Raw genomic sequence first — 21732 nt, forward strand, 5'->3', positions numbered from 1 at the left:
TTCTGGGTTACATCAACTTCGTTAGGAATCCATCGCTTACCTCACTATATGTTGTGTTGCAAGTAGCAAGCTCTTCTGCACAAGTCCTGGGGCTATATCGGTTCCTATCTTTTCAATATTCCTTTTCAATGATTTAGGTATGGTCCTTATTATTATTATTATTATTGTTGTTGTTGTTGTTGTTGTTGTTACTGTTATTATTATTATTTTCCTAATGGCAGTCTACTGAGACTGGTGGTTTCTAGTGTTGGGTTCTGGGTTACATCAACTTCGTTAGGAATCCATCGCTTACCTCACTATATGTTGTGTTGCAAGTAGCAAGCTCTTCTGCACAAGTCCTGGGGCTATATCGGTTCCTATCTTTTCAATATTCCTTTTCAATGATTTAGGTATGGTCCTTATTATTATTATTATTATTATTGTTGTTGTTGTTGTTGTTGTTGTTGTTACTGTTATTATTATTATTTTCCTAATGGCAGTCTACTGAGACTGGTGGTTTCTAGTGTTGGGTTCTGGGTTACATCAACTTCGTTAGGAATCCATCGCTTACCTCACTATATGTTGTGTTGCAAGTAGCAAGCTCTTCTGCACAAGTCCTGGGGCTATATCGGTTCCTATCTTTTCAATATTCCTTTTCAATGATTTAGGTATGGTCCTTATTATTATTATTATTATTGTTGTTGTTGTTGTTGTTGTTGTTGTTGTTACTGTTATTATTATTATTTTCCTAATGGCAGTCTACTGAGACTGGTGGTTTCTAGTGTTGGGTTCTGGGTTACATCAACTTCGTTAGGAATCCATCGCTTACCTCACTATATGTTGTGTTGCAAGTAGCAAGCTCTTCTGCACAAGTCCTGGGGCTATATCGGTTCCTATCTTTTCAATATTCCTTTTCAATGATTTAGGTATGGTCCTTATTATTATTATTATTATTGTTGTTGTTGTTGTTGTTGTTGTTGTTACTGTTATTATTATTATTTTCCTAATGGCAGTCTACTGAGACTGGTGGTTTCTAGTGTTGGGTTCTGGGTTACATCAACTTCGTTAGGAATCCATCGCTTACCTCACTATATGTTGTGTTGCAAGTAGCAAGCTCTTCTGCACAAGTCCTGGGGCTATATCGGTTCCTATCTTTTCAATATTCCTTTTCAATGATTTAGGTATGGTCCTTATTATTATTATTATTATTGTTGTTGTTGTTGTTGTTGTTGTTGTTACTGTTATTATTATTATTTTCCTAATGGCAGTCTACTGAGACTGGTGGTTTCTAGTGTTGGGTTCTGGGTTACATCAACTTCGTTAGGAATCCATCGCTTACCTCACTATATGTTGTGTTGCAAGTAGCAAGCTCTTCTGCACAAGTCCTGGGGCTATATCGGTTCCTATCTTTTCAATATTCCTTTTCAATGATTTAGGTATGGTCCTTATTATTATTATTATTATTATTATTGTTGTTGTTGTTGTTGTTGTTGTTACTGTTATTATTATTATTTTCCTAATGGCAGTCTACTGAGACTGGTGGTTTCTAGTGTTGGGTTCTGGGTTACATCAACTTCGTTAGGAATCCATCGCTTACCTCACTATATGTTGTGTTGCAAGTAGCAAGCTCTTCTGCACAAGTCCTGGGGCTATATCGGTTCCTATCTTTTCAATATTCCTTTTCAATGATTTAGGTATGGTCCTTATTATTATTATTATTATTATTATTGTTGTTGTTGTTGTTGTTGTTGTTACTGTTATTATTATTATTTTCCTAATGGCAGTCTACTGAGACTGGTGGTTTCTAGTGTTGGGTTCTGGGTTACATCAACTTCGTTAGGAATCCATCGCTTACCTCACTATATGTTGTGTTGCAAGTAGCAAGCTCTTCTGCACAAGTCCTGGGGCTATATCGGTTCCTATCTTTTCAATATTCCTTTTCAATGATTTAGGTATGGTCCTTATTATTATTATTATTATTGTTGTTGTTGTTGTTGTTGTTGTTGTTACTGTTATTATTATTATTTTCCTAATGGCAGTCTACTGAGACTGGTGGTTTCTAGTGTTGGGTTCTGGGTTACATCAACTTCGTTAGGAATCCATCGCTTACCTCACTATATGTTGTGTTGCAAGTAGCAAGCTCTTCTGCACAAGTCCTGGGGCTATATCGGTTCCTATCTTTTCAATATTCCTTTTCAATGATTTAGGTATGGTCCTTATTATTATTATTATTATTATTATTATTATTATTATTATTATTATTATTATTATTATTATTATTATTATTATTATTAAAAACCAACAGTTATTTCAATAAATTTAAATATGAAATATATTCACAAAGATGTTTAAAAAGAAAAACTGTCTGGTGTTCCCAAGCTTATCATTATGTTTGCCTGTTCAATATGAATACAGACTTATGTCAGCCTGTTCAACATGAATATACACTTATGTCAGCCTGTTCAATATGAATACAGACTTATGTTTGCCTGTTCAATATGAATACAGACTTATGTCAGCCTGTTCAACATGAATATACACTTATGTCAGCCTGTTTAATATGAATACAGACTTATGTCAGCCTGTTCAATATGAATACAGACTTATGTCAGCCTGTTCAACATGAATATACACTTATGTCAGCCTGTTCGATATGAATACAGACTTATGTCAGCCTGTTCAATATGAATACAGACTTATGTCAGCGTGTTCAATATGAATACAGACTTATGTCAGCCTGTTCAATATGAATACAGACTTATTTCAGCCAGTTCAACGTGAATATACACGTATGTCAGCCTGTTCAATATGAATACAGACTCATATCAGCCTGTTCAATATGAATACAGACTTATGTCAGCCTGTTCAATATGAATACAGACTTATGTCAGGCTGTTCAATATGAATACAGACTTATGTCAGCCTGTTCAACATGAACATACACTTATGTCAGCCTGTTCAATATGAATACAGACTTATGTCAGCGTGTTCAATATGAATACAGACTTATGTCAGCCTGTTCAATATGAATACAGACTTATGTCAGCCAGTTCAACGTGAATATACACGTATGTCAGCCTGTTCAATATGAATACAGACTCATATCAGCCTGTCCATTATGAATACAGACTTATGTCAGCCTGTTCAACATGAATATACACTTATGTCAGCCTGATTTATATGAATACAGACTTATGTCAGCCTGTTTATCATGAATATACACTTATGTCAGTCTATTCAATATGAATACAGACTTATATCAGCCTGTTCAACATGAATATACACTTATGTCAGCCTGATTTATATGAATACAGACTTATGTCAGCCTGTTTATCATGAATATACACTTATGTCAGCCTATTCAATATGAATACAGACTTATGTCAGCCTGTTCAACATGAATATACACTTATATCAGCCTGTTCAATATGAATACAGACTTATGTCAGCTTGTTCAACATGAATATACACTTATGTCAGCCTGATTTATATGAATACAGACTTATGTCAGCCTGTTTATCATGAATATACACTTATGTCAGTCTATTCAATATGAATACAGACTTATATCAGCCTGTTCAACATGAATATACACTTATATCAGCCTGTTCAATATGAATACAGACTTATATCAGCCTGTTCAACATGAATATACACTTATATCAGCCTGTTCAATATGAATACAGACTTATATCAGCCTGTTCAACATGAATATACACTTATGTCAGCCTGTTCAATATGAATACAGACTTATATCAGCCTGTTCAACATGAATATACACTTATGTCAGCCTGTTCAATATGAATACAGACTTATATCAGCCTGTTCAACATGAATATACACTTATATCAGCCTGTTCAATATGAATTCAGACTTATATCAGCCTGTTCAACATGAATATACACTTATATCAGCCTGTTCAATATGAATACAGACTTATATCAGCCTGTTCAACATGAATATACACTTATGTCAGCCTATTCAATATGAATACAGACTTATATCAGCCTGTTCAACATGAATATACACTTATATCAGCCTGTTCAATATGAATACAGACTTATGTCAGCGTGTTCAATATGAATACAGACTTATGTCAGCCTGTTCAATATGAATACAGACTTATTTCAGCCAGTTCAACGTGAATATATACACGTATGTCAGCCTGTTCACTATGAATACAGACTCATATCAGCCTGTTCAATATGAATACAGACTTATATCAGCCTGTTCAATATGAATATACACTTATGTCAGCCTATTCAATATGAATACCGACTTATATCAGCCTGTTCAATATGAATACAGACTTATGTCAGCCTGTTCAATATGAATACAGACTTATGTCAGCCTGTTCAATATGAGTACAGGCTTATATCAGCCTGTTCAATATGAATATAGACTTATGTCATCCTGTTCAACATGAATATACACTTATGTCAGGCTGTTCAATATGAATAGACTTATGTCAGTCTGTTCAACATAAAGAAAAAAAATATTTGCTGCACGTTTGAACTACTGAAGTTCCATCGATCCAACATTGATGTAAGCAGTGATAATGACCTCTCTATATCCTGTCAATAATAGCTATTAATATCTGCGGGGGATTATAACAGCCTCCTTTCTGAAGGTGGAGTTATAATTATCAAGCTGAATAAGCTGCTCCCCCCCCCCCTTTGAGTAATGATAGTAGCAGAATTAGGGTTCCCCCTTTGAATGATGATAATAGTTATTTTTATTGAACAATAAATTGTCCTCGGTATTCTAGACCATTTTTTAACTTTATTATTATTGTTATTATTATTATTATGATGATGATCATCATCATCATCCTCGTCATCATCATCATCATTGTTTTATTATTATTATTATTATTATTATTATTATTGTTGTTGTTGTTATTATTACGGATACTTTTTTATGAAATATGTCTATTTTCTAATTGATTTAGGAAAATGTATTGTCTTTTTTCATCTCCAAGTAATGAGGAAAATATTTAGCAAAAACTATGAAATAATAAGAATAAATTAACCTTCATGCTATATAATCATATTACAAATAAATAAATAGAAAAAAACTAGTTATTATAAGACTTTTTTTATTAAGATATTCAAGGATTACATAATGAAACCAGCTGTACCTTCAAAGTATTGATATTTATTATATTCTCTGTAATACTCCATGGCAATTTGATTCCCACACGACAGCACCAAGAAGACCAAAAAGAAAAATAATAACAATCATTACAAACACATCTTTGTAAACACACACTGTTTAAGAAAACCGTAATTTTAATCGGATATTCTCCGTAAAAATATACTGTTCTCAGCCGTATTTCAGAAAAATACAGGCGACCGTAATTTTATCATACTTTGTTTTTATATTTTACGGGTTGGTGACGGTAATATCACTTCTTAACGTCAATATATCCATTATTAAAAAACGTTAAATACCTGACAACATTTATTCCAGGATTTTCACCATTGTTTACGGCAAATGTTTAAACATGGCCCAACCGTTCTATAAAACACTCTCGCCACTTTTAGTTTCGTCTTGGACGTGTTTATTCTGCGCCAAGCGACACAGATCTAGGAAGCGGTTTCCCTCACTGCCATTGGTCACGTGATTCACAACCCACTTCCACTTCACAAACCCAGTCTTCCTTCCCTCCTCCTCTTCTTTGCCAGGCGTTCCGTCTTGCTGTTGAGCGGCCCTGGCTTTGGCTTCGTCTTCCGCGTTCGTTTTAGGCACCTCGGAAGCGTCTTTGGACGCCTTCGTTAGTGGTGAATCTCTCTTCAGGAGGGAGAGCCTGCTCTGGAGTCCCCCGGGGTTATCAGGCGGTTTTGGAGCGCTGGTGGGCGTGGCCGAAGAGCAGACCACGCCAGGGCCTAGGTTGTCGGACTGTAATTATAGCAGGTTGATAGTTTAAAGATAATTTCCGTTTGGTAAAATAAAAAAGGGGGGGGGGGGGTTGTTAGAAGGTGTTGCCAGCTGAGCTAATGGTAATTGGTAATTTATTTTTGGTAAAGGAATTAAAAAAAGTATTTTTTGTGTGTATAGATTTTCTTACTAATGATTAAGAAATAAATAAAAGTTAATGACATGCATGATCATACATGTCATTGAGTATATGTACAGCTGGACACAAGAATTCCTAACACACCTCACTTTGAAGAAATACATTCTACCACACCAATCAGATAAGCCTAAGAAGGTATTGCATCAGTGGCCCCCGGGTCTACACGTAGGAACTCTCCGCCTAGTAAGGGTGTGACAGGGAGTGTCTCCTGAGAGCGAGGTGTGTCTGAAAGTCATGTGTCCAACTGTACGTATGTATATTTTACCATATGTGAAAAATGAATCGATGTATCCCACAAGTTCCTATTAGTCAACATGCCATTTATTATTATTATTATTATTATTATTATTATTATTATTATTATTATTATTATTATTATTAGCTTAGCTAGAACACTAGTTGAGAAAGCAGGATGCTATAAGTCCAGGGGCTCTAACAGGGAAAAATAGCACAGGGAGAAAAGGAAATAGGAAAATGAATAGATAACAAGAAAAGTAAGGAACAACTAAAAAAAAGACAACTTCAAGAACAGTAATAACATTAAAACAGATCTTTCATACATGGCCTATGAAAAGAGACTTATATCATCCTGTTCAACATGAAACCATTCCCTGCAAGTTTAAACATTGGAAGTTTCACCGATTCGAACACTATTGAAACTTGATTAACATTCATTCAGTGTGTGGTACTACTTGTTGCATATATGCATTCATTGAGTGTGGTATTACCTGTTGCATATATACATTCATTGAGTGTGGTACTACCTGTTTCATATATGCATTCATTGAGTGTGGTACTACCTGTTGCATATATGCAAGTGTGGTACTACCTGTTGCATATATGCATTCATTGTGTGTGGTACTACCTGTTGCATATATGCATTCATTGAGTGTGTTACTACCTGTTGCATATATGCATTCATTGAGTGTGGTACTACCTGTTGCATATATGCATTCATTGAGTGTGGTACTACCTGTTGCATATATGCATTCATTGAGTGTGGTACTACCTGTTGCATATATGCAAGTGTGGTACTACCTGTTGCATATATGCAAGTGTGGTACTACCTGTTGCATATATGCATTCATTGTGTGTGGTACTACCTGTTGCATATATGCATTCATTGAGCGTGTTACTACCTGTTGCATATATGCAAGTGTGGTACTACCTGTTGCATATATGCATTCATTGTGTGTGGTACTACCTGTTGCATATATGCATTCATTGAGTGTGTTACTACCTGTTGCATATATGCATTCATTGAGTGTGGTACTACCTGTTGCATATATGCATTCATTGAGTGTGGTACTACCTGTTGCATATATGCATTCATTGAGTGTGGTACTACCTGTTGCATATATGCAAGTGTGGTACTACCTGTTGCATATATGCAAGTGTGGTACTACCTGTTGCATATATGCATTCATTGTGTGTGGTACTACCTGTTGCATATATGCATTCATTGAGTGTGGTACTACCTGTTGCATATATGCAAAGCCTCGATATCTTCCGGATGAGTCGTAAATCGTCTGATGCATCAGTCCGTTCACGCACAGACCATCGTTAGGAACCCCAGCCTCTCCTGGGGTCCCGTTTGGAGGTGGGAAGGAAAAGACAAAAGACATTTCATTAATAGTTAGAAAGGTTATAACTATGATTATGTTATATTAGATTTAATCTGAATTAGATAATGCCACTGTTGACTTATTGTGTCAACAAACGTCCTTAAGAAGGATCAATTATGGTGTGGGTTTTTTTTTTTTTTTTTTCATGAACATACTTTACGTGTGTAGTAATGAACTTTTATGATAGGCCTCTGCAAATAATTCAAAAGATCATTGGCCAGCTTTGTAGGAGTCGAGTTAGACTCAATGGATTGGCAGTTCTCTTTATGATAATAATAATAATAATAATAATAATAATAATAATAATAATAATAATAATAATAATAATAAATGATCAAAACCACAGTATCATAGTCAACAAAGTGATTTTAATATTCTCTGCTAATTAAAAAGAATATTACCGGTTTTTTATTATAGTTAGACATTTAGTGAAAAGTTTATAAAGTTGAAAATGATCCTTTATCCTTTTTACCTCACTTAGGAAATCGTCATTTAATACGATATTTATGTCTGCACAACACAATAAATGTCAGTATCTGTTTATGACACTACTTGACCTTTTGAATTGTGCAGAGAGATATAGGATTCCCTTGATTGAAGTGAACATGATTCTGATTTATTTCGAGTTACTTTATCATCACTTCATTATGATGATAATAATCTCATATTGAATATATTTCATATTTACGTTGACTTGAATACTGACCCGTTAATCTCCTTAATTGTTGGTTTAGATACATTTGAACCGGTTTTTAATTGACAGTTTTATTCATAAAATTATGGATTCTGGTAAGGTATAATACTGAACGCCAGATATACTGTATATCATATTCCTGGTCTCGAGATTATTATTAACGCTTGCTATGCTAGAACCCTAGTTAGAAAAGCAGAATGCTATAAGCATAAGCCAGAGGGTTCCAAGAGGGAAAATAGTCCAGTGAGGAAAGGAATAAGGAAACTACAAGAAAATTAATCAACAATTAAAATAGATATCGATAAAAAAACAGCATATATAGGGTTACTTTAGAATACATAAAAGACCATATTATGTACAGGAACCTCTTGTATATAATGAGAGTGTGCTATCTACATGGCCACTTTGCAAGAAACAAGAAACCATAGTATATAAATATTTACTTTGGAACAATAAAAAGAGAAAGAATATTTATATAAAGGGTCATTTTGAAACACAGAAGAGGTACTCATGTTACCTGTGCAATTTGGATGAAATATTGCACTGCAACTTTCTGAGGGAATATCAAGCTAGTCTTCAATCACACCAAGCACAGATCACCAGATTCTTTTTAGTTAAAGTGATGTGTGCAATCACACACATATGGAAAGCTACTGTAATTCAAGTACAGGTGACTGAAGCTAACTACAGTACTTCATCTGTCAGAAGTTAACGTGCTAGATCTGGTGTGTCAGAACAAGTGCAGTTCTGTTTGTGGATTTACCTGTGTCAATATCTGGGTTGAAGTGATCTGAGCACTCACAAACGTATGGATAAGCTACATTAATTCAAATAGAGGTGGCTAAAGGCTATTTCATCTGTCAAAAGTTAAACTGCTAGATCTAGTGTGGTAAAGCCTTAAACAGTACCCGCAAGTCCAGTGTTGTTTGTAGTTTTGCCTAGTCAATGTCTGGGTTGAAGCAATCCGAGCAATCTCAAATGTATGGATAAGCTACATTAATTCAAATATAGGTGACTAAGGTAACTACTTCCTCTGTCAGAAGTTAACGTGCTAGATTTGATGTGGCAGAGAAAGTGCAGTTCTGCTTGTGGGTTTGCCTGTGTCAATATCTGGGTTGAAGCGATCTGAGCAATCACAAATGTATGAGTAAGCCACATTAATTCAAATAGAGGTGTCTAAAGGCTAACTATTTCACCTGTCAGAAGTTGAAGTGCTAGATCTGGTGTGGGAGATCCTCTACATTACCTGCAAGTGCAGTGTTGTTTGTGGTTTTGCCTGTGTCAATGTCTGGGTTAAAGCGATCTGAGCACTCACAAATGTATGGATAAGCTACATTAATTCAAATAGAGGTTTCTAAAAGCTAACTACTTCCTCTGTCAGAAGGTAAAGTGCTAGATCTGATGTGGCAGAGCCTCTACATTACCTGCAAGTGCAGCGTTGTTTGTGGTTTTGCCTGTGTCAATATCTGGATTCCTCAGGGTGTGTGATGACCGTCTGTCTTGAACCATCCAGAGGCCTACCAGAAGTGCGACTACCGTTAGGACGATCCATAGGCCTATCCCCATTATCCAAAGGAACTTCCTGGGCTTTGGCCTGGAGGGTAGGCCTACAGTAGATCAGAAAATAGAATTGTATGAATTTTATCAATTTGTTTCCCGAGAAAAGAAGAATATGTGTAGATAGACAAGTTCAAATCATCATCCTTCCTTTTTGTTTGAACAAAACCTCGCTAGATTTCAAATTCAAAGACTTTAATGACCTAAATTTCAATCAGATAATTTGTATATATCACTCGAAGTGCCATGAAATATATCAAATCAACCATTTCTTCACAAACTTCGTATACTTTTACACCCACTTATTTGCATTTTGGCTTCTCTGTGTGTTTGTATATGGAAATTCTTCACCGGGGTCTTTCCTCTGGCGTTAACTGCACTAACAGAGACTATGTACTTTCTGTTGGGCTCCAAGGAAGACAATTCTACTGTGGCTTGACTGGAAGACTTGTTCAGGACGAGCTCCCCACTTGAAGATAATCGAACCTGTGGAAGAAGATTAACATCGATGAAAAATAGTGATGGATTTCAAACATTAGAAATTCCAATAGATTGTTGCTTTTTATTATTATCAGTTTTAAAAAAGGAGTTCTCCTGTCTAGCAAACTTGGAAACTTTAGGAAGAAAAATACGAGAATATTCACCACTGTTATTCAATAATTATTATCCAGGACTATTTTTAGTCTCCATTTATCTAAAACAAAAGAATATACAAGTATTTATTGTTGCCATTCAATAACTATTATTCAGGACTATTTTTAGTCATCAGCTATCTAAAACTACAAGATTACCCCCCCCCCCCCACTGGAAGCGACAAGAAATGAAATACATGTTAGAGAGGACTCACTTGGTGGAGAAACTGCTGACGTTGGCTGTTTGATTTCGCCTGGGTACAAGCGACTGTTACTTCGTTTGAGGACATTTTGGCTATGGAACAGTTCACCTGAACTTCAGGCAGACCTGCAGTTGGAATTTGTAGGGTCGTCATACACCATTTCAGCTGCCGAGACGTCAAGGGCATCATTAGGAGTGGTCCTTAGTCCCAGGAGGACCCAGGGAAGCTGAGTAAACCAGTTGGAATCCTTGCAGCGGGACATCAAAGCTGCTTTGAGGGTGTGATGAAAACGTTCAACCATTCCATTGGCAGCGGGGTTGTAGGCCGTTGTCTGATGTAGGGTGATGCCCAGGAGATTCGCTAATGATGTCCACAATTGAGAGGTGAAAGTGGTTCCCCTGTCGAAAGTTATATGCTCAGGGATACCAAATCTTGCAATCCATCCAGAGAGTAAGGCAGATGTACATGAGGCGGACGTTGCAGTTTCCATGGGAATGGCTTCAGGCCAACGAGTGGAGCGGTCGATGACGGTAAACAGGTAACGATGTCCTTGTGATGTGGGTAGAGGGCCTACAACGTCGACGTGAATGTGTGCGAAACGACGCTGAGGTTGAGGAAAGGTGCCCACTCCGGAATCCGTGTGTCGATGTACTTTGGAAGTTTGGCAAGAAGTACAGGCGCGGACCTAATCCTTAGCATCCTTAGAAATGCCGTGCCAAATGAACTTTGCCTTCAGCAGCTGTCCAGTAAAATGGCACGAGGGTTGTGAAAGGCCGTGCATGAAATCAAACACCTGCCGTCGCATGGGAGCAGGAATCCAAGGTCGCGGTCTACCAGTACTGACGTCACAGAGGAGGGTGGTGTTGGAGTCTTCGAGGGGAAAGTCTTCCCAATGGAGGGACGTGCAGGATGTCCTACATGCTTGATACTCTGGATCCAGTCGTTGGGTTTCAGCCAGGGCGTTGTAATCCAATCCCAGTTGAATGGCAGCCAACGTGTTTCTTGACAGGGCATCGGCAACGGGATTCATTTTTATAGGGACGTATTGAAGGGTGCAATTGTATTCAGCCACGGCGGAGAGATGTCGGCGTTGCCGGGCGGACCAGGCATTAGACTGTCGTGTAAAGGCGTGCACCAGAAGCATGTGGTCTGTGCGAATGACGAAGGGCGTACCTTCTAAGAAATGGCGAAAGTGACGGACAGCCAAGTGCACCGCCAGCAATTCTCGATCGAAGGTAGAATAACCCGATTCTGCCTTGGACAGTTGTCTGCTGAAGAAGGCCAATGGGCGGGGCGAGCCGTTGACCACCTGCTCGAGCACTGCACCAATAGTGACGTTGCTGGCATCGGTGGAGAGGAGAGGGGCATGTGGGATGGGAAAAGTGAGAGCCGCAGCAGTTGATTGGGCCTTCTTTGCATTGCAGAAGGCTGCTTCTTGAAGGGGACCCCACTTCAGGTCCTTTGGCTTGCCCTTGAGGGAGGCGTAGAGGGGAGCAAGAGTGGCGGCAATGGCTGGCAGAAAACGGTGATAATAGTTGATCATGCCCAAGAATTCCTGCAGAGCTTTGACAGTCGAGGGCACGGGGAAGTTCTGAACGGCTGCTACCTTCTCAGGGAGGGGGTGGACTCCTGCAGGAGTGATGCAGTGCCCTAAGAACGACACTTAATTGGCGCCAAAGGTACACTTGTCGTACCGGACTACAAGGCCGTTTTGTTGCAGGCGGTCGAGCACGATGCGCAGGTGACGGAGGTGTTCCTCTTATGAGGAGGAGAACACAAGTATGTCGTCCACATAACATACACAGAAAGGGAGGTCCCCTAAGATGCCACCCATGAGACGTTGAAACGTGGCCCCAGCATTACGAAGGCCAAAACAGGGGTAATTGAAGGTGTATGTACCAAACGGAGTGGTGATGGCAGTCTTGGGGATGTCTTATGGGTTCATAGGCACCTGATAATACCCCTTCAGGAGGTCGAGCGTAGAGAAAGCCTTTGCTTTGTGCAGGTAGGAGGTCACGTCGGCAATGTTTGGGAGGGGGTAGTGATCCGGTTCTGTTTGCATGTTCAGGCGCCTGTAATCCCCGCACGGACGGAGGGAGCCGTCTTTCTTCAGAACGATGTGTAAGGGTGACGACCATGGGCTGGAGGCCTTTTGGCAAAGGCCCATTTCCTCCATTTCGGCGAACGTCTGTTTGGCGGCTGCCAATCGTTCCGGTGCCAGACGTCTGAATTTTGCGAAGACTGGGGGTCCCGTCGTCTTGATATGGTGATAAATACCGTGCTTGGCAGAAACCGTGGGCGTTTGGCGAAGTTCTGGACGGAAAACTTCCGGGTACGACGTGAGGAGGTGGGCGTAGGCATCCGTGGGTGCGCTAATGTGGAGAGCAAGGTTAGAGGGGGCGGGTTGAAGAGGTGTCGACTCCTGCTAGTCTCTTTAGAATGAGCATACTATATATTTTCATGACAACTGACGTAAGTGTGATGCCTCTGTTATTATTGCTTATTTTTATATAGGGGAGATTATTATTATTATTATTAGTAGTAGTAGTAGTAGTAGTAGTAGTAGTAGTAGTAGTGGTATCATTATCATTATTATTATTATTATTATTATTGATATTATTATTATTATTATTAATTTTATTATAATTTCATACCTATTGTTATTATTATTATTATTATTAATATTATTATTAATATTATTATTATTATTTTTATACTTATTATTATTATTATTATTATTATTATTATTATTATTATTAACAGCTTTCAGAAAAGCAGAAAATGGAAAAAGAGAAGAACAATGGCAAATGACTTTGTATTTCCTACAGTTATCCCTGCATTGTACACCGTGTGATACTATCATTGAGAGATATGAATGCAATTAGAATTTCTGGCTGTGTGGCAGTTTGTTAAGTCAGTTTTTCAATTGTGTGTGTTTTTTTTAACATACGCAAATTGCGTAAAACATTGTTTCCGGCTGTTTAGTTTAAAGGGAGTCTGTCCCCTTCGCGCTTAGTTAGAACCCGAATCTGTGTTTACGCAAAATGTGTCTATGAGATCCTCCATAGCTATTTCAGAATTACTTTATTATATATAATATTTATTTTTATTCTTATATGTATTATAACTTTTGAGTTTTTGATAATTTTTTAGGGGTCATGGAATTCATTCCGGACCTTATTTTGTAAATATTTCTTTCAAATTATATAGACTTATACTTTTTCTGGTTAAACTTTTTATTTTGTCAAGGCATCTTTTTTTCAGCTGTTTTCTGGGACGTGCAATTTCATCTGTCTTAGATTTTCATATTCACACACACGAACCATTTGTATATTTTATATATGCACACGTGTCTCTATATGTTTGTTGAAATATATATATATATATATATATATATATATGTGTGTGTGTGTGTGTGTGTGTGTGTGTGTGTTTGTATGTATAATATATGTATATGTGTGTATATATAGATATATATGTGTGTGTATATATATATACACACACACATATATATATATATATATATATATATATATATATTAGCCTATATATACCGTCATCATCATCTCCTCTGACACCTATTTACGCAAAGGGACACAGCCTATATATATATATATATATATATATATATATATATATATATATATATATATGCACGTATCATATTAGGCTACCACAACCCTAATGTGCATTTATTGTAGATGTTTCAATTGTGCATTGACATCCAGAGTAAATGATTATTTAACAGCAAGAGCAGGTAATGATTCTGTAATTGCAGTAAACGAATCTTAGTGGAAATAACGAACCTTGTAGCAGAAAATTGAGAAATGTTCTGCTAATTTCAGTTGTTGCTCAACAAAACATTTTAGCTTCTTTCGCCTTCCAATTATGAAAAAATCATTTTTCGTAGTTTGACAAAGTAAAGCTTTATTATGTATGTTTTTTTATCAAGTTATCATATTTAGGCAATTTTTCTTATGTTGTAAAGAGCAACTGTGTAGTGAATTTGACCAGAGAGAGAGAGAGAGAGAGAGAGAGAGAGAGAGAGAGAGAGAGAGAGAGAGAGAGAGAGAGAGAGAGAGAATACTATGGTCATCTTGAGACTTCACCCAAGAACTTAGAATGGTTCGTGTGGGCGTTTCTCTCTCTCGGATTCTAATATATTTGCTAACCTATTTTCATCTCCAAGTAATGAGGAAAATATTTAGCAAAATTATGAAATAATAAGAATAAATTAACCTTCATCCTATGTAATCATATTACAAGTAAATAAATAAAAAGAATAGTTGTTTTAAGACGATTTCATTAAACAATTCAAGGATTACAAAATGAAACCAGCTGTATCTTCAAAGTATTGATATTTGTTATATTCTCTGTAATACTCCATGGCAATTTGATTCCCACACGACAGCACCAAGAAGAAGAAAAATAATAATAACAATCATTACAAACACATCTTTGTAAACACACTGTTTAAAAAAACCGTAATTTTAATCGGATATTCTCCGGAAAATTATACTGTTCTCAGCCGTATTTCAAAAAAATACAGGCGAATAATTGATTAAGTTGATCTTTTCTTAGTATCATTATTGGATTTTTGAGTAATAGATTGCAAAAAATGGTTGTACTGAGTTTATGAATGTGATATCATGTGCTTTCTGTGGAGTGTACTTGGCCCCTTACTTTTCTTACTATATAAACTTGACATGTGGTTTGGGCTAGAAAACAAGTTCGTTACTTATGCAGATGATGCTACTCTCTTTGCATCAATGCCATCTCGTAAATGTAGATCTGGGTTTGTTGAATCATTTAATAGAGATCCAGCTAGAATTTTGGATTATGAAGTTGAACACTAAGAAAACTCAACGTATGATTGTAAGTAGGTCGAGGACATTGGTCTTCATCTTCCAGATATCAGCATTGATAATATTTCTTCAAATATATACGACTCTTAAATTTTAGGTGTGATTCTTGAAAGCAAATTCACTTTTGAGAAACACATTCTCACGGTTTCTTCTTCAACTGCACAAAAATAGGCTTATTGAGAAAGTCTTTTAGGATTTGTTGGTGATGAATCTATTCTCAAGAAGTGTTTTAACTAATTTCTTCAGAGTGTGTATGTATATATGTATGCATATATCCCAGTCTTGTGAGCTTACAACCCTACCGTATCTTGGAATGAAAAAAGTACCTTCCGTGTACTCCATTGAGGGCAGCTGGTGAGTGATAATTACCTGAGGCCGACAAACATAATGTTTACACAGAAAGTAAATTAACTTAAGACTTTTGATGTTACTCTGAGGAAGGTAGAAGGACAATTTTTTAAGATCCAGAAAGTCATGAATGTTATAGTAGTCCTTGTACATATTTTATTATTATTATTATTATTATTATTATTATTATTATTGTTATTATTATTATTAAAGTAGTCTCTGTACCTCATACCAACGTAACCTTAATAGATTGTTAATTGATTCACCGATATTCTGTTTAAGCAAGAATGAAGATGAAGCTGCCACATCTCTCCCACATACGACAACAGTTTAATCCCATTAATGAGAAGCAGAGATACAGATTCCTTTCAGGCGAGAGGTGAAGGCAAACCGTCAATTGTTATTAGAGATTGCTTTTTCTCCTCCTCCTCCTCCTCCTCCTCCTCCTCCTCCTCCCTGTGATCTGCCACAACTTTGTACATTTCCCTCTGGACGAGATTATTCATACTTTCAATGAATAAAGATGTTTTGACTTCTGGGGAAGTTTGATCGACTTTCTGAAATGATTCGGGGATTAGAGAGTCAAAGGATTCAATATTCTGATTTTGTAATTTAATCAACAAGATATTATTGAGACAAGGACTGATCATCAATTGTGCCATTATTAGTATTAACTTTTATATATAGGCTAATGTTATTACAATTCTCTTGATTATAATTAAAGACTCTAATTGCAGATCTTATCAGCAGTGTATAATTTTTTATTGTAATTATTCAATTAATTCTTCATCTGAAGTATTGTATGCTATTTTTTACTTGAATATTTCAGTAGTTATGAATTTTTTTGTTCAGAGAAAGGACTGTTTTTCTGCGTAATAAACCTATAATAATCGTAATTTCAAATTTCTAAAATAAAAAAACTAAATTGACATCTTATAATGAACGTATACATATTAGTAATGACTTCATTGGAAAAATGGCGCTTCATATTACGTGTATTTCATAGGCCTACTGTAAGGCCAGTATCAGACAAAAATTTCCGGCCATCACCAAATCTACTGTGGCTATCTTGGTGAGGAAAGTGGCCAAAACCTAGACATGACTGAGGCCTTTGTCCTGCAGTAGACTAGAAATGATTGCATTTGACGTAATTAAATGCAGAATATTACATAAGTAGAGAAGAATTCCTGACTGTATTACCGTAAACATGTGTCCACCATTGCAATAACATTACCACCAGCATTCCCCCCCAACATAATTACCCTCTGTGGTTGTGGAACCAAATGTCCCTAGATAAGTGAAATGAGACAGCCGTCAACTGTAGAACAGTTCATTCAGTCCCTTATGTCAATTATGTCCTGTTTGTCGAATGTGAATAAATCAAACGTATTTCACTTACTCGACTCTTATGATTAGAATGCTGGGAGCATTTACCCTAAGTCAATGTTGACATTGGCTGTGTTATTGTGTTGCCGTCCTTAATTGGTTACCCTTTGTTGAATGAAGAGGAAAGGAAGCCTGCTCGGTTAAATAAAAGTGGAAAGAAAACTTGAAAAGAGAATGAAAATCTCTGTTTAGTTTGTTCGCTGGTATAAGTAGTGTTATGATAAGGTATCGCTCTTTCCACTAATATAGCTAAATCCTCAAACCCGAAGCCATATCCAAATAAACACTTTTATTATTTCTGGGTTTAACAGAGGATTGATGAATAATAATTCTATTCATTGTTGCTTTGAAATCTTTTTATACAAAGCTATAATCAAACAATAGGTTTATGAATAATTCTATTCAGTTTAATTATTTTGATTATGTAGTAGTCAGTAAGGATTCAATTGGCGAAGCGTAAATCAAATAAACAATTTATTTTTTATCTTTTGATTTTGGTTTCATAATTAATTATTTCATCAACTGTCTCTGTGAAACTTTAATCTGGTTGAAAATGTGTTTATTCATTCGAGGGATAATAATTCTGTAAGATAAAGTCATGATTTGATTATTAATTCCGAATCTCTTATACTTCCATGATGAATATTTTGCAAATGATCTATTCGTACCCTAATGATATTCTTAAGTACAAAACCACATACCAAAATGAAGTAAAATTTTATTAATAATATGAGGTTAAAGAAAAAATCATCATGTTATTGATAATGAAATAAATAAGCAAAGATTATCGATATGTTTTATATTTCATTATTGTCTTTTTTTATTGAAGCAAAATGGACATTATAGTGTTTGCATGGTATGAAGGAACGTCTGCTTATTTATTATCTTTTAGTTGTAATAATAATAATAATGATAATAATAATAATAATAGTAATAATAATAATAAAAAAAGATAATAATAATGATAATAATAATAATAATAATAATAATGATAAAAAAGATAATAATAATAATAATAATAATAGTAGTAGTAGTTTTACATTTAGTCCTCGCTTTTCGCGGGTTAATTTTTTCTCTCGTTCGCGACATTAAAAACCATTTAACCTATTAAATAAGATATCTCCCATTACGCATTCATTTAACGACCCTTAATGACATAGTCATTTAAGTGAGCATGTTGATATAGTTTTTAAGCGTAGATCTGGATCATTTCAATATCGTTAACTTTGTGGTAAGTTTGGAAAGCGAGATAAACAGCACAAGGGTTATAAAAAAGATGCCATGGGAAAAAGCACAAATGAATGGTCAATGTTGATAAAGAATGCCCTTTTCATATTTTTACCTCCGCCAACGAAGTTGGAGGGAGGTTATGTTTTACCTACTGTTTGTGTGGTTGTTTGTGAACAGCTTCCTGGCTACAATTGTAATCATAGAGTAATGATGTTTGTGAACAGCTTCCTGGCTACATTTGTAATCATAGAGTAATGAAACTTGCGGGTATTAACTTTTATGTAAAAGGCTGGAAATGATTAAATCTTGGAAGGTCAAGGTTACGGTCAAGCAAAATGTCCAATTCACGTAATCAGCCATAAGTTTGCACATAGTTGTCACAGAGACTTCAAACTTGGTTCATATTTGAGTGTAATTACAGGAACTCGTTGATGGCGTATAGTTAAATTGGTTTTGTTTTTAGTTTTAGTACAATATATGTGTAATTGAAATTCATTTAGTTTGTATAAGAGATTTTACAAAATCTATTGTATTTAATTTTGTAATTTGGACCAAATATTCTTTTGTAAAATTCAGATTGTTTTGTATTATGGTCAATCAAAATATCTATCTATCTATCCATCTATGGAAATCCTCGCCAATTAATACATGTTAAAGTCAAAGATCAAGGTCAAGGTTGGGGAAAGGATCGAGAAATAAGCGACTACTTGGTTCATTCTGATTGTGATACTTATGATCATAAGTCGTTGATACAGTTATGTACTTTTCTAAAATTATGAGAATGGATTCTCTTAGTTTCGTTTAGTTCAGCTATTTTTATTCGCCAGTTATGGATAAACTGAGACACAATATTCCATCTGATGCCTTGTTTCATTTGCTCATTGGGCTATTTTTCCCCTTTTGTAGCTCTGGAGTATAGCATCCGGCTTTCCCAAGTAGGGATGTAATAATAATAATATTAATAATGATACTAATAATAATGATAATGATAATAATAATTATAATAATAATGATCATCATCATCATCATCATCATCATCATCATCATCATCATCATCATGACACAATAAAAAAAAAAGACATGAAATCTATCTTTATTTGTTTGCAACAATAGAAACTTTACTTTTTCGTTTATAACGTTTGACTTTCGTCCTAAGTTTCTGCAAACATTTTAATTCCCGTTCATGTCATAACACCATTATCCAATTCAGTTCCTCCTAGATCTTACTACATATTACCAACTTCTCATTATTGTATCATTATAATTAACATTCTTTAGTCACACCTCATGGTTTTAATTCGATAGGAACAAGTACCAGTCTCCTCTGGCAAACCATGCCATGCTTTTACCAGTCCCCGCAGTTTCTCATGACTATCACCAATTATAACTAAGACTCACTCGTTGCTGTTAAGTTGTTCTGAACAAATTACTTTTTACACTGCCAATCCACACCATCTGCAACATATATAATTAGACACACATTTGGGCGACCGTTAATGAATTTCAGCGAAATTCTTCGGCTAAATAAAGATGGTATATATATATATATATATATATATACATATATATATATATATATATATATATTTATATTTATATATACACATACATACTAGGGTTCGATCTCAGTAGGAAGTAGACATTTATCATTTATTTCTATTTGAGCACGATATTGTGGGGATTTTTATCTATCTATCTATATATATATATATATGTATATATATATATATATGTATATATATATGTATATATATATATATATATATATCGCAGATTTAACTAAATGCTAAATATGAATGAAAAAATAACTCCCTAGCGAAACAAATAATATATATATATATATATATATATGTGCATATATATGTATAAATATGTATAGATATATATATATATATATATATATATATGTGTGTGTGTGTGTGTGTGCGCGCGCGCGTAATTGTGTGAGTGTGTACGAACGTTCCTGAAAGGTATATCTGTTAAACGTTTTAGAATTCTATAAATTTTTTTTCCCTCGATTTCTGTCCGTGATATTTCCCGCACTTATTTTTCGGCCTTTTAGTGCTGAGACGCCGTTGGAATCTTAAAGCCCTGAAGATAATCGCCATTTTGAAATATTGCTCCGTTTTGAAAAGGATATGTCCTTGGAGTGGAGGAAAAATGCGCTCTCTCTCTCTCTCTCTCTCTCTCTCTCTCTCTCTCTCTCTCTCTCTCTCTCTCTCTCTCTCTCTCTCTGGTTGAATAATCTTCCTTTGTTCTCTGTCTCTCTCTCTCACACACTCCTCTCTCTCTCCGTCTGTCTGTCTCTCTCACTGTCTCACACTCTCTGTCTGCCTGTCTCTCTCACTGTCTCACACTCTCTGTCTGCCTGTCTGTCTCTCTCACTCTCAGTCTGTATGTCTCTCTTTCTAGTTGAAAGATTCTCTCTCTCTCTCTCTCTCTCTCTCCTCTCTCTCTCTCTCTCTCTCTCTCTCTCTCTCTCTCTCTCTCTCTCTCTCCCTCTCTGTATGAAGAATCTTCCTTTGAAGTGTCTTTGATATTGGGGTCCATTCTATTAAAGTGAATCGCTGTCTGAGGATAGACCCGTTTCTTCTCTTTGCTGAATTATATATTTTGCTTTCACGAGATGTCACAATGGAAAGAAAATGTGCCATTTTATAGCATTTATAGGAAAAGAAAAGGAAGGAAGGAAGATCTCTGTTGAGTGAGAGGAATATTTATGTTTTATGAAATGTGCTTTTACAACAATACACGAGAAAAATAATGCTAATAAAATACTGTTATATTTCTAGTATGATTTTTTTCTAGAAATTATTTTCAATATTATCCCTACTAAAACTAACTAACCATATATATATGTGTGTATAATATATATATATATATATATATATATATATATATATATATATATATATATATATATAAATGCTGTCACGCTCAGTGGGGAGTGCTTGTAATCATACCCTGGCGAGAAGGGGTTACCCCGAAAGGTAGCGTCCTTGCCTGGTGATTGCCACATTTGAGTTCGAGTCCCGCTCAAACTCGTTAGTTCCTCTGGTCGCTGCAACCTCACCATCCTTGTGAGCAAAGGATGGGGTGTTTGAGCGAGCCTATAGTTCTATCTGCTGAGTCCT

The 21732-nt window shown here is 35.8% G+C and overlaps 1 protein-coding gene and 1 pseudogene across 1 annotated transcript in view; one reads left to right on the forward strand and one right to left on the reverse strand.

Moving 5' to 3' along the window:
• The window catches only part of LOC137622601 (hemicentin-1-like), a 368776-nt pseudogene that overhangs the window by 202302 nt on the left and 144742 nt on the right, over positions 1-21732 (forward strand).
• The window catches only part of LOC137622751 (uncharacterized), a 36833-nt gene continuing 20545 nt past the window's right edge, over positions 5445-21732 (reverse strand). Inside the window, exons 2-7 of the mRNA XM_068353341.1 lie at positions 16374-16539; positions 10782-10894; positions 10237-10420; positions 9802-9984; positions 7537-7640; positions 5445-5880 (exon numbers count right to left, since the gene is read on the reverse strand). Coding sequence (XP_068209442.1) covers positions 5500-5880; positions 7537-7640; positions 9802-9984; positions 10237-10420; positions 10782-10894; positions 16374-16539 — 1131 coding nt within the window. The 3' untranslated portion in view covers positions 5445-5499. The remainder of the gene's footprint in view (positions 5881-7536; positions 7641-9801; positions 9985-10236; positions 10421-10781; positions 10895-16373; positions 16540-21732) is intronic.

The sequence above is a fragment of the Palaemon carinicauda genome, chromosome 29 (genome assembly GCF_036898095.1).
Source record: "Palaemon carinicauda isolate YSFRI2023 chromosome 29, ASM3689809v2, whole genome shotgun sequence".
In the NCBI taxonomy this organism is placed as follows: Eukaryota; Metazoa; Arthropoda; class Malacostraca; order Decapoda; family Palaemonidae; genus Palaemon; species Palaemon carinicauda.